We start from the raw sequence: 11828 nt of genomic DNA on the forward strand, positions 1-11828 counted from the left end.
AATCTGTATTTTCAGGTTTGACTGGAGCAACTCTCATCTTTGGCTTTGCCAGGAGTCTGTTGATGTTCAATGTGCTGGTGAAAGCTGCTCAGTCTCTGCACAACCGCATGTTCAACTCTATCCTCCGGACACCTGTACGCTTCTTTGACGTCAACCCAATTGGTGAGCCATAAGCCAATGCGCAAACTGGAACACATAGGGAAAGCAATTTTCTGTTGCCACAGTTTCTGTGTTGAGAGACGCTACATTGTTTGCTTAAGGTCAAACATGAATATCTGTAGACAAAGAAAGAAGTCTTTAAATTCCTGGTCTTGTCTTCTGTTGTGCCCCAGGAAGAGTCCTCAACCGCTTCTCTAAGGACATTGGCCAACTGGACGCGGCCTTACCTTGGACCTTTGTGGACTTCATTCAGGTGAGCCACGACACATTTTGGCCGGGTCATTTTCACAAAAGTATTTACTATTCGATCACCAGTTAACCTGTTCCCTCTCCTCTGGTTATTTCTTTGGGCCTGTTTTCCTGAGTAGATATTCCTGCAGATCATCGGTGTGGTCGCTGTAGCGGCCTCCGTCATCCCCTGGATCCTCATCCCATTGGCCCCTCTTATCATAGTCTTCCTGTTCCTGAGACGCTACTTCCTGCAGACATCACGAGATGTCAAGCGCCTGGAATCCACCAGTGAGTGCCAACGGCCTTTTTTGCTTAATTGTGTGTGTGTGTGTGTGTCTGCACATGGACAGTAATCAGTAACCGTGTGTCTCTCTGCAGCTCGGAGTCCAGTCTTTTCCCACCTGTCCTCGTCCCTCCAAGGTCTGTGGACGATTCGAGCCTTCAGAGCTGAGGAGCGATTCCAAAATACCTTTGACGCTTATCAGGATCTGCACTCTGGTGATTGTCCTTTGAATGCTGCCTTACTTCCGTTTTGTTTGTCTCCAATGGGTCTAAGTACATTGATGGAGAATGATATTTAATAACATGTATACATTCTACCCAGTCTCCGCTCTGTGCGGTCCGTTCTATAGGAATATAACTGAATCAGTGTCTCTCAGAATCCTGGTTCCTGTTCCTGGTCACCTCTCGCTGGTTCGCCGTCCGCCTGGATGGCATGTGCGCCGTTTTCGTCACCATCACCGCCTTCGGCTGCCTTCTGCTCCGAGACCGTAAGGGACAACGGCACACAGAGCCAACACAATTACAGAGTACAGTCGTGGCCAAAATTTTTGAGAATGAGACAAAGTTGCTCTCGGAGGATGAATTGGTACCATTCTTTATTCATGGCTGTGTTCTTAGGCAAAATTGTGAGTGAGCCCACTCCCTTGGCTGAGAAGCAACCCCACACATGAATGGTCTCAGGATGCTTTACTGTTGGCATGACACAGGACTGATGGTTGTGCTCACCTTGTCTTCTCCGGACAAGCTTTTTTCCGGATGCCCCAAACAATCGGAAAGGGGATTCATTAGAGAAAATGACTTGACCCCCAGGCCGGCAGTCCAATCCCTGTACCTTTTGCAGAATCTCAGTCTGTCCCTGATGTTTTTCCTGGAGAGAAGAGGCTTCTTTGCTGCCCTTCTTGACACCCGGCCATCCTCCAAAAGTCTTTGCCTCACTGTGCGTGCAGATGCACTCACACCTGCCTGCTGCCACTCCTGAGCAAGCTCTGTACTGGTGGTGCCCTGATCCCGCAGCTGAATCAACTTTAGGAGACGGTCCTTGCGCTAGCTGGACTTTCTTGGGTGCCCTGAAGCCTTCTGCACAACAATTGAAACTCTCTCCTTGAAGATCTTGATGATCTGATAAATGGTTGATTTAGGTGCAATCTTACTGGCAGCAATATCCTTGCCTGTGAAGCCCTTTTTGTGCAAAGCAATGATGAAAGCACGCGTTTCCTTGCAGGTAACCATGGTTGACAGAGGAAGAACAATGATTCCAAGCACCACCCTCCTTTTGAAGCTTCCAGTCTGTTGTTCGAACTCGATCAGCATGACCAAGTGATCTCCAACCTTGTCCTCGTCAACACTCACACCTGTGTTAATGAGAGAATCACTGACATGTCAGCTGGTCCTTTTGTGGCAGGGCTGAAATGCAGTGGAATTTTTTTGGGGGGGGATTCAGTTCATTTGCATGGCAAAGAGGGGACTTTGCAATTAATTTCAATTCATCTGACCATTCTTCATAACATTCTGGAGTATATGCAAATTTCCATCATCAAACTGGGACAGAAGACTGTGAAAATGTATATTTGTCATTCTCAAAACTTTTGGCCAAGACTGTATACTTGGGGCTGAAGGAGGTTATGAAAACTGCAGCTTGTTGCCAGACCAGACCTAGAATAGCAATGATTGAGCATTGGGTCTAACCAGTGTCCTGTTTGTTTCTCCTCTGGCCTTGTTAGAGGTGGAGGCTGGATCTGTAGGCCTGGCGTTGTCCTACGCTGTGACTCTCATGGGGATGTTCCAGTGGGGGGTACGGCAGAGTGCTGAGGTGGAGAACATGGTGAGACAACCAGATATGTAGAGGAACACCTGTTTTTACAATCAATCCCTTCTTCAGAGATGCTACATGCTTTACAAACCCACCAGACAACTTAGTCTGGAAGTATGTTGATTGAAATGTGTAACCCAGTTCTCAGAACTATTAGTGGCCGCTCTGAAACTGCCTCCTGGTCTATTTGGCCTTTCATCTTGTTCATGCTGGTTTTCATGCCAGTGTTGTCTTTGGCTATGCCGGATTAAGTGATATGACATGCTATTCTATAAAATCCTTTCTCTGTAATTAATATTACCTGATTGAGCTAATCATGTAAATGTAGTTAACTAGAAAGTCAGGGCACCACAAAATAATATTTATAGAGCTGTTATCTTCCTAATAAACTATTAAAGACCTAGTAATATTTTACATCAATAGCAGTCAATATTAATCGTCACCTTATTTCAGTCTAATCTGAAAGTTGTAAATTCTTGGTTATCTTCACGAACCCTGGCTAACAAGTTGAATCAGCAATACAAAATTGGGTTTATTTACTAAATACCTAACTAATCACACAGAATTACATATACACAGGATGAATCATACCTTGATTACAAATTATATCATAAAGGAAAACGTCCCTGGCGGACGGAACAGATATGACAGCTGGTTACACAAAGAAAAGGGGGATTGGGTTTGAGTGAAAGAGTGGGAAGACTTGCATAACAAAGGGAGAAGCCATGCTATCGTAAATACAGTATCTTATGCATTCTAAATTACCGCCCATTTGGAAAAGGAAAATGCAGTAAATATTTACTCTGAGCTGCACTTTGATAGGTTGGTGGTTGATGGAAGGTCGTGTTGCCCAACAGAGTTCTTTGAAGAATGTCTCTGCTGGTAAATTGGATACGTTGTAGTAATGTCGTTGTTTGGTAGACGGGATACTCTGTCTGTTTTTTCCTAGCCCACGTTTGCAGCTGCTGTTACTAACTCCACGGCTCAACAGTTTTGACTGGGCTGAGCGGGAACTGTACTTCCTCAGTGGTAGGGAGGCGAGCAGGCCAGAGGTGGATGAACGCAGTGCCCTTGTTTGGGTGTAGGGCCTGATCAGAGCCTGGAGGTACTGCGGTGCTGTTCCCCTCACAGCTCCGTAGGCAAGCACCATGGTCTTGTAGCGGATGCGAGCTTCAACTGGAAGCCAGTGGAGAGAGCGGAGGAGCGGGGTGACGTGAGAGAACTTGGGAAGGTTGAACACCAGACGGGCTGCGGCGTTCTGGATGAGTTGTAGGGGTTTAATGGCACAGGCAGGGAGCCCAGCCAACAGCGAGTTGCAGTAATCCAGACGGGAGATGACAAGTGCCTGGATTAGGACCTGCGCCGCTTCCTGTGTGAGGCAGGGTCGTACTCTGCAGATGTTGTAGAGCATGAACCTACAGGAATGGGCCACCGCCTTGATGTTAGTTGAGAACGACAGGGTGTTGTCCAGGATCACGCCAAGGTTCTTAGCGCTCTGGGAGGAGGACACAATGGAGTTGTCAACCGTGATGGCGAGATCATGGAACGGGCAGTCCTTCCCCGGGAGGAAGAGCAGCTCCGTCTTGCCGAGGTTCAGCTTGAGGTGGTGATCCGTCATCCACACTGATATGTCTGCCAGACATGCAGAGATGCGATTCGCCACCTGGTCATCAGAAGGGGGAAAGGAGAAGATTAATTGTGTGTTGTCTGCATAGCAATGATAGGAGAGACCATGTGAGGTTATGACAGAGCCAAGTGACTTGGTGTATAGCGAGAATAGGAGAGGGCCTAGAACAGAGCCCTGGGGGACACCAGTGGTGAGAGCGCGTGGTGAGGAGACAGATTCTCGCCACGCCACCTGGTAGGAGCGACCTGTCAGGTAGGACGCAATCCAAGCGTGGGCCGCGCCGGAGATGCCCAACTCGGAGAGGGTGGAGAGGAGGATCTGATGGTTCACAGTATCGAAGGCAGCCGATAGGTCTAGAAGGATGAGAGCAGAGGAGAGAGAGTTAGCTTTAGCAGTGCGGAGTGCCTCCGTGATACAGAGAAAAGCAGTCTCAGTTGAATGACTAGTCTTGAAACCTGACTGATTTGGATCAAGAAGGTCATTCTGAGAGAGATAGCGGGAGAGCTGGCCAAGGACGGCACGTTCAAGAGTTTTGGAGAGAAAAGAAAGAAGGGATACTGGTCTGTAGTTGTTGACATCGGAGGGATCGAGTGTAGGTTTTTTCAGAAGGGGTGCAACTCTCGCTCTCTTGAAGACGGAAGGGACGTAGCCAGCGGTCAGGGATGAGTTGATGAGCGGGGTGAGGTAAGGGAGAAGGTCTCCGGAAATGGTCTGGAGAAGAGAGGAGGGGATAGGGTCAAGCGGGCAGGTTGTTGGGCGGCCGGCCGTCACAAGAAGCGAGATTTCATCTGGAGAGAGAGGGGAGAAAGAGGTCAGAGCACAGGGTAGGGCAGTGTGAGCAGAACCAGCGGTGTCGTTTGACTTAGCAAACGAGGATCGGATGTCGTCAACCTTCTTTTCAAAATGGTTGACGAAGTCATCTGCAGAGAGGGAGGAGGATTCAGGAGGGAGGAGAAGGTGGCAAAGAGCTTCCTAGGGTTAGAGGCAGATGCTTGGAATTTAGAGTGGTAGAAAGTGGCTTTAGCAGCAGAGACAGAGGAGGAAAATGTAGAGAGGAGGGAGTGAAAGGATGCCAGGTCCGCAGGGAGGCGAGTTTTCCTCCATTTCCGCTCGGCTGCCCGGAGCCCTGTTCTGTGAGCTCGCAATGAGTCGTCGAGCCACGGAGCGGGAGGGGAGGACCGAGCCGGCCTGGAGGATAGGGGACAGAGAGTCAAAGGATACAGAAAGGGAAGAGAGGAGGGTTGAGGAGGCAGAATCAGGAGATAGGTTGGAGAAGGTTTGAGCAGAGGGAAGAGATGATAGGATGGAAGAGGAGAGAGTAGCGGGGGAGAGAGAGCGAAGGTTGGGACGGCGCGATACCATCCGAGTAGGGGCAGTGTGGGAAGTGTTGGATGAGAGCGAGAGGGAAAAGGATACAAGGTAGTGGTCGGAGACTTGGAGGGGAGTTGCAATGAGGTTAGTGGAAGAACAGCATCTAGTAAAGATGAGGTCGAGCGTATTGCCTGCCTTGTGAGTAGGGGGGAAGGTGAGAGGGTGAGGTCAAAAGAGGAGAGGAGTGGAAAGAAGGAGGCAGAGAGGAATGAGTCAAAGGTAGGCGTGGGGAGGTTAAAGTCGCCCAGGACTGTGAGAGGTGAGCCGTCCTCAGGAAAGGAGCTTATTAAGGCATCAAGCTCATTGATGAACTCTCCGAGGGAACCTGGAGGGCGATAAATGATAAGGATGTTAAGCTTGAAAGGGCTGGTAACTGTGACAGCATGGAATTCAAAGGAGGCGATAGACAGATGGGTAAGGGGAGAAAGAGAGAATGACCACTTGGGAGAGATGAGGATCCCGGTGCCACCACCCCGCTGACCAGAAGCTCTCGGGTGTGCGAGAACACGTGGGCGGACGAAGAGAGAGCAGTAGGAGTAGCAGTGTTATCTGTGGTGATCCATGTTTCCGTCAGTGCCAAGAAGTCGAGGGACTGGAGGGAGGCATAGGCTGAGATGAACTCTGCCTTGTTGGCCGCAGATCGGCAGTTCCAGAGGCTACCGGAGACCTGGAACTCCACGTGGGTCGTGCGCGCTGGGACCACCAGATTAGGGTGGCCGCGGCCACGCGGTGTGGAGCGTTTGTATGGTCTGTGCAGAGAGGAGAGAACAGGGATAGATAGACACATAGTTGACAGGCTACAGAAGAGGCTACGCTAATGCAAAGGAGATTGGAATGACAAGTGGACTACACGTCTCGAATGTTCAGAAAGTTAAGCTTACGTAGCAAGAATCTTATTGACTAAAATGATTGAAATGATACAGTACTGCTGGAGTAGGCTAGCTGGCAGTGGCTGCGTTGTTGACTTTGTAGGCTAGCTGGCAGTGGCTGCGTTGTTGACACTACACTAATCAAGTCGTTCCGTCGAGTGTAATAGTTTCTACAGTGCTGCTATTCGAGGGCTAGCTGGCTAGCTAGCAGTGTTGATTACGTTACGTTAAAAGAACGACAATAGCTGGCTAGCTAACCTAGAAAATCGCTCTAGACTACACAATTGTCTTTGAACAAAGATGGCTATGTAGCTAGCTAGCTACGATCAAACAAATCAAACCGTTGTACTGTAATGAAGTGAAATGAAAATGTGATACTACCTGTGGAGTGAAGCGGAATGTTGACCGGGTTGTTGAAGTTCTATTCGGTAGATGTTGGCTAGCTGTTGGCTAGCTAGCTAGCAGTATCTCCTACGTTAAGGACGACAAATAGCTGGCTAGCTAACCTCGGTAAATTAAGATAATCACTCTAAGTCTACACACTCTAAACTACACAATTGTCTTGGATACGAAGACAGCAAAGACAACTATGTAGCTAGCTAACACTACACTAATCAAGTCGTTCAGTTGAGTGTAATAGTTTCTACAGTGCTGATATTCGGTAGACGGTGGACGTTAGCTAGCTGCTGGGCAGATAGCAGTGTAGACTACGTTAGGACGACGAAATACGATAATTACGCAATTATCTTTGATACAAAGACGGCTATGTAGCTAGCTAAGAAGAAATTGCTAAGATTAGACAAATCAAACCGTTGTACTATAATGAAATGTAATGAAAAGTTATACTACCTGCGGACCGAAGTGTAGATTCGACCGCTCGCTCCAACCCGGAAGCTGAACAAAATCACATGAGAAATAGAAATAAGAACAGCATGTGAAGTGAGTAAGCTATATTTGGGGTCAGTCAGTTACAGTACCATATTTACAATGTGCAGGGATACTGGAGTGATAGGGGTGGGGTAACTAGGCATCAGAATGTATGATAAACAGAGGAGCAGCAGCTAATATGATTGTGTGTGTGCAAGATTCCTGTGAGTGAGCATAGAAACAAAATTAAATACAAGGGTCAACTCTGATAGTTTGTGTAGCCATTTTGTTAGCTATTTAGCAGTCTTATGGCTTGGGGATAGAAGCTGTTCAGGAGCCTGTTTGTGTCGGACTTGATGCACTGGTACCACTTACTGTGCGTAAGCAGAGGACAGTCTATGGCTTGGGTTGCTGGGATCTGGGCCTTCCTTCCTAGATGGCAGTGAGCTCGCCCCCAATGATGTACTGGGCTGCTTAGACGCCATGCTGGTACAAAAGCCAGGGCTGTTTGACTGACGTGGTTTATTCACCGTCCTCAGATGACGTCAGTGGAGAGGGTGGTGGAGTACACAGAGCTGGAGAGTGAAGCACCCTGGGAAACCCAGAAGCGTCCTCCTCCTGAGTGGCCGAGCCAAGGCCTCATCACCTTTGACCGAGTCAGCTTCTCCTACAGCTCAGACGGACCTGTGGTCCTGAAGGACATGAAGGCCATGTTCAGGCCCAAAGAGAAGGTTGGCATCGTGGGCAGGACGGGTGCAGGGAAAAGCTCCCTGGTATCGGCGCTCTTCCGCCTGGCTGAGCCAGAGGGCAGGATCTACATCGATGGAGTTCTGACCTCCGAGATCGGCCTTCATGACCTGCGCCAGAAGATGTCCATCATACCTCAGGTAGCTACTGTTGGTGGGTCTTCTGTGGCTGCTCTGTCCCTTAGTCCGTCTAAAAGTAGTAAAGGAAAGGCTCCTAGTTCAGATATGGCTCTGTTAGAGCTTATTACATTTTTCTGTTTGTGGCCCCTCTGTTCTGCAGGACCCAGTGCTTTTCACCGGCACCATGAGGAAGAACCTGGACCCTTTCAGCCAGCACACAGACGAGGACCTGTGGAACGCTCTCCAAGAGGTACTGCTCCTCCTATTGATACAGTAACGGGACATACTCTCACGAATTGACATACAGGTTAATGTGTGTTTTTGGTGGCATTGATCAGGCTCTTACTCCAGTAACTGTTTCCTCTCCAGGTCCAGCTGAAGTCTGTAGTGGAAGAGCTGCCCAATAAGATGGAGACGGTTCTGGCCGAGTCGGGCTCCAACTTCAGTGTGGGTCAGAGGCAGCTGGTCTGTCTGGCCCGAGCCGTTCTGAGGAAGAACCGCATCCTCATCATAGACGAGGCCACAGCCAACGTGGACCCCAGGTACAGAGCTGCCTCTCACATACACACGTGTTGCCATGGAGGACCTCCTGTCTGTCCTTTCGAGCTGAGCAGCAGAGACAGCTGATATGCTGCATTCATAACCAAGTGGTATTCACCACTTATGACTGGGAAAAACCACTTGAAGGCCCCTCCAACTAGTAATTACTAGTGGGGAAACTCATCTATCATCCCTGAGTTTGGACTTTTCTCACATGCTGACTTCACCTACTAAGACTGCTAAATGACTTAAATGTAAATGTAAGAAAATTCTCTATAACATTTGACAAAACCATACTTTAAAAAAAATACAAAAATAAATGTACTTATCGTTTTCAAACATTTGTTCACAGGCATGATAGCTGTAATTTTAGTTTGATTCAGCCTCTTGTCAATTAGCCACTCGTCTTTTCTCAATTAGTTGAAAGCATCCAACTGATAATTACCACCTTCCCACTTGGTTATGAATGCAACATAAGACTGGGAGGCATCTAGTAGTAGAGGTGTGTGTGTGTGTTCCTCACAGCTGAGTGTGTCCTCTGTGTCCTGGCTCTGTAGAACAGACGAGTTGATCCAGAAGACGATACGAGACAAATTCAGGGAGTGCACCGTGCTCACCATCGCCCACCGCCTCAACACCATCATAGACAGCGACCGCATTCTGGTGAGAGCTCTCCAGTTACCCAGTTGGGTGATCATTGTGTATCTGTCTACTCGAGTATTATTTTTTTATATATATATACACTATTCAAAGTTTGGGGTCACTTAAAAATGTCCTTGTTTTTAAAATAACATTGTTAATGTTGTAAAGAGGTCGGCCGATACTGATTATTGGAGGACCAAAAAAGGCGATGCCGATTTCTTTTCTTTTTTTTTTGTAATAATTACAATTACAACAATACTGAATGAACACTTATTTTAACTTTAATATAATACATCAATAAATCAATTTAGCCTCAAATAAATAATGAAACATGTTCAATTTGGTTTAAATAATGCAAAAACAAAGTGTTGGAGAAGTAATATGTGCCATGTAAAATAGCTACCGTTTAAGTTCCTTGCTCAGAACATGAGAACATGTGAAAGTTGGTGGTTCCTTTTAACATGAGACTTCAATATTCCAAGGTAAGAGGTTTTTAGGTTGTAGTTAATATAGTATTTATAGGACTATTTCTCTCTACCATTTGTATTCCATATACCTTTGACTATTGGATGTTCTTATAGTCATTTAGAACCGTAACAATGTCTACACTGTATTTCTGATTAATTTGATGGACCAAAAAAAATGTGCTTTTCTTTCAAGAACATTTCTAAGTGACCCCAAACGTGTGTCCAAGGGCTTGTCGGGTCCTTTTTGTATCCCTAATGATAGACCATAGATTACTTACTATAACTTCATTCTGTTCCCAGGTTCTAGACGCTGGTCAGATCCACGAATACGACGAGCCCTACACCCTACTTCAGAACCACGACGGTATCTTCTTTAAGATGGTCCAGCAGACAGGCAGGCAGGAGGCTGTTGCCCTCCTGCAGTCAGCTAAACAGGTAAGTAGCACACTGACTCAACAGAGCATGTCCACTTCACTCTCCCACTGTTCTCTGGCAGTTAAATAGCTTACTGCTCAAAGTGACATGCTACCACACAGATGTGTGGGAGTAGTGTTCTTGTGCATCCACCACATACCTCTGGCTTTTCGGGTTGGCGTACACTAACACTGGTTGTCTCGTCTTGATTCAGGCATACAACAGCCGGAGTCGTCCCAGTACGACCAACGGAGGGGTCGGAGCGGACGGCAACTTGGTCATCTTTGAGACGGCCCTGTAACAGCTTGGAGGAGGCTTTGGCTATTGTTCAAAGCCTGGAGTACTGCTCCTCAGAGTTGGCTGGCACTGCAGTCCCATGGCATTCTCCAGTCTACAGAGATCAACAGTGCCTTATCACCCTGCAAAAACTCCATGTCGGAAACTCCATTTGGACAGGAAGCTGCAAAGAGGTGGAACGGTTTGGTCCAGTGTGTCATAGGCGGAGTTGAGTCAAATCCACTTATGCAGTTGTAGGGATTTTTCCCCAAGCTAAGAAAGTTGGGATGGGGAACGTGTTGAGGAAACACTAAACGTTAACCGTCCCTTATTTATTTCGCTTTTTTATTTATCAAAGAAACATGCAGTAACCAATCGATTTTAAAGGAATAACCATCGAGACCCATGACAATTGATTGTATAATTGTGACTTGACTGATAAATATTTTTGCCAGACTTGTGTCCACAATTTACAATGGCCAAAATTTGAGAACTCTTTCCTTAGATTCATTTACGTGGCCTATTGTCTGGTTATATAAACTGTCATGTAGTTTAGTGCCTTCATTTTTTTGCAGCAGTTTTAAATTAATCATCTTTGTATAATTCATATTTATTAAAAATGTAATGTGTATTCCATGTAAAAACAGAAGTTATTTAGCTATACCAAATCAATCTCATGTAAAAATGTAACACTATGTACACCAGTGATTTGTCTATTCTTTTACAACTTATTTGCATCTGCAGCTCCAAATGCAGTATTTACTGTAGTCACTGCATCAAATAGGGCTTGCGAATGTCTTCTGAAACTCAATACTTGGGTAGTTTGATTATGAATCCCACTACATATTTAGTCAAAGAGCAATTTCTCAGGCAAAAATTGTGCTGATACTGTCTGGGAGTGGCCTGAGTGAAGGGGGGGGACTTGACAATTGGCTTATTGGCAGAGGTTTGGAATGCTCTTAGTGGTCTAACTAAACTCTCCCAAAATTGCCTGAAATTTCAGCCTGTGTTTTCAAACAGCTCTTACGTTACAAGGGCTTCATAATACTGAAATTACTCCAACCTCAGTCTGGAAACGTTTTATAAAACAGGAAAATCACATGACAGCACTGGGTTATGAAATGGTTAGTCACGTAGATTAGAACTGTGATTAGTAAGGAATATTGAAAAACAAGTCGCACGCCGTATTTGAACTGGCAACCTAACCTAGGAAAGTCACATTTGACTGCACTGGGACTTGAAATGGCGTATACAGGAGCTTTTCTCGCTTGTAATCGATAAATTGACTGTGCCCGTTTATTCAGCATTGATCCTCAGGTCTTGTCGGATGAGTTTACTTCAATGAATATCACTCACATTTCTAATTGATTCAATCTGTAGTGCAGAAGATCCCCCATTATAGCATGA

At 46.5% G+C, this 11828-nt stretch overlaps 1 protein-coding gene across 3 annotated transcripts in view; it reads left to right on the top strand.

The window, feature by feature from the left end:
• LOC135542626 (ATP-binding cassette sub-family C member 4-like) overlaps positions 1-11120 on the top strand; it is a 30401-nt gene extending 19281 nt beyond the window's left edge. For 2 of the 3 annotated variants that reach the window (XM_064969732.1, XM_064969734.1), the window contains 12 exons: positions 16-162; positions 333-412; positions 528-678; positions 769-888; positions 1050-1160; positions 2394-2494; positions 7756-8103; positions 8243-8332; positions 8452-8624; positions 9180-9285; positions 10032-10166; positions 10360-11120. In XM_064969732.1, the coding sequence (XP_064825804.1) occupies positions 16-162; positions 333-412; positions 528-678; positions 769-888; positions 1050-1160; positions 2394-2494; positions 7756-8103; positions 8243-8332; positions 8452-8624; positions 9180-9285; positions 10032-10166; positions 10360-10446 (1649 nt within the window). In that variant the 3' untranslated portion in view covers positions 10447-11120. The remainder of the gene's footprint in view (positions 1-15; positions 163-332; positions 413-527; positions 679-768; positions 889-1049; positions 1161-2393; positions 2495-7755; positions 8104-8242; positions 8333-8451; positions 8625-9179; positions 9286-10031; positions 10167-10359) is intronic. The other variant, XM_064969733.1, reaches the window with a different exon arrangement.
• The last annotated feature ends 708 nt before the right edge of the window (positions 11121-11828 follow it).

This window comes from Oncorhynchus masou, chromosome 6, assembly GCF_036934945.1.
Source record: "Oncorhynchus masou masou isolate Uvic2021 chromosome 6, UVic_Omas_1.1, whole genome shotgun sequence".
Classification (NCBI taxonomy): Eukaryota; Metazoa; Chordata; class Actinopteri; order Salmoniformes; family Salmonidae; genus Oncorhynchus; species Oncorhynchus masou.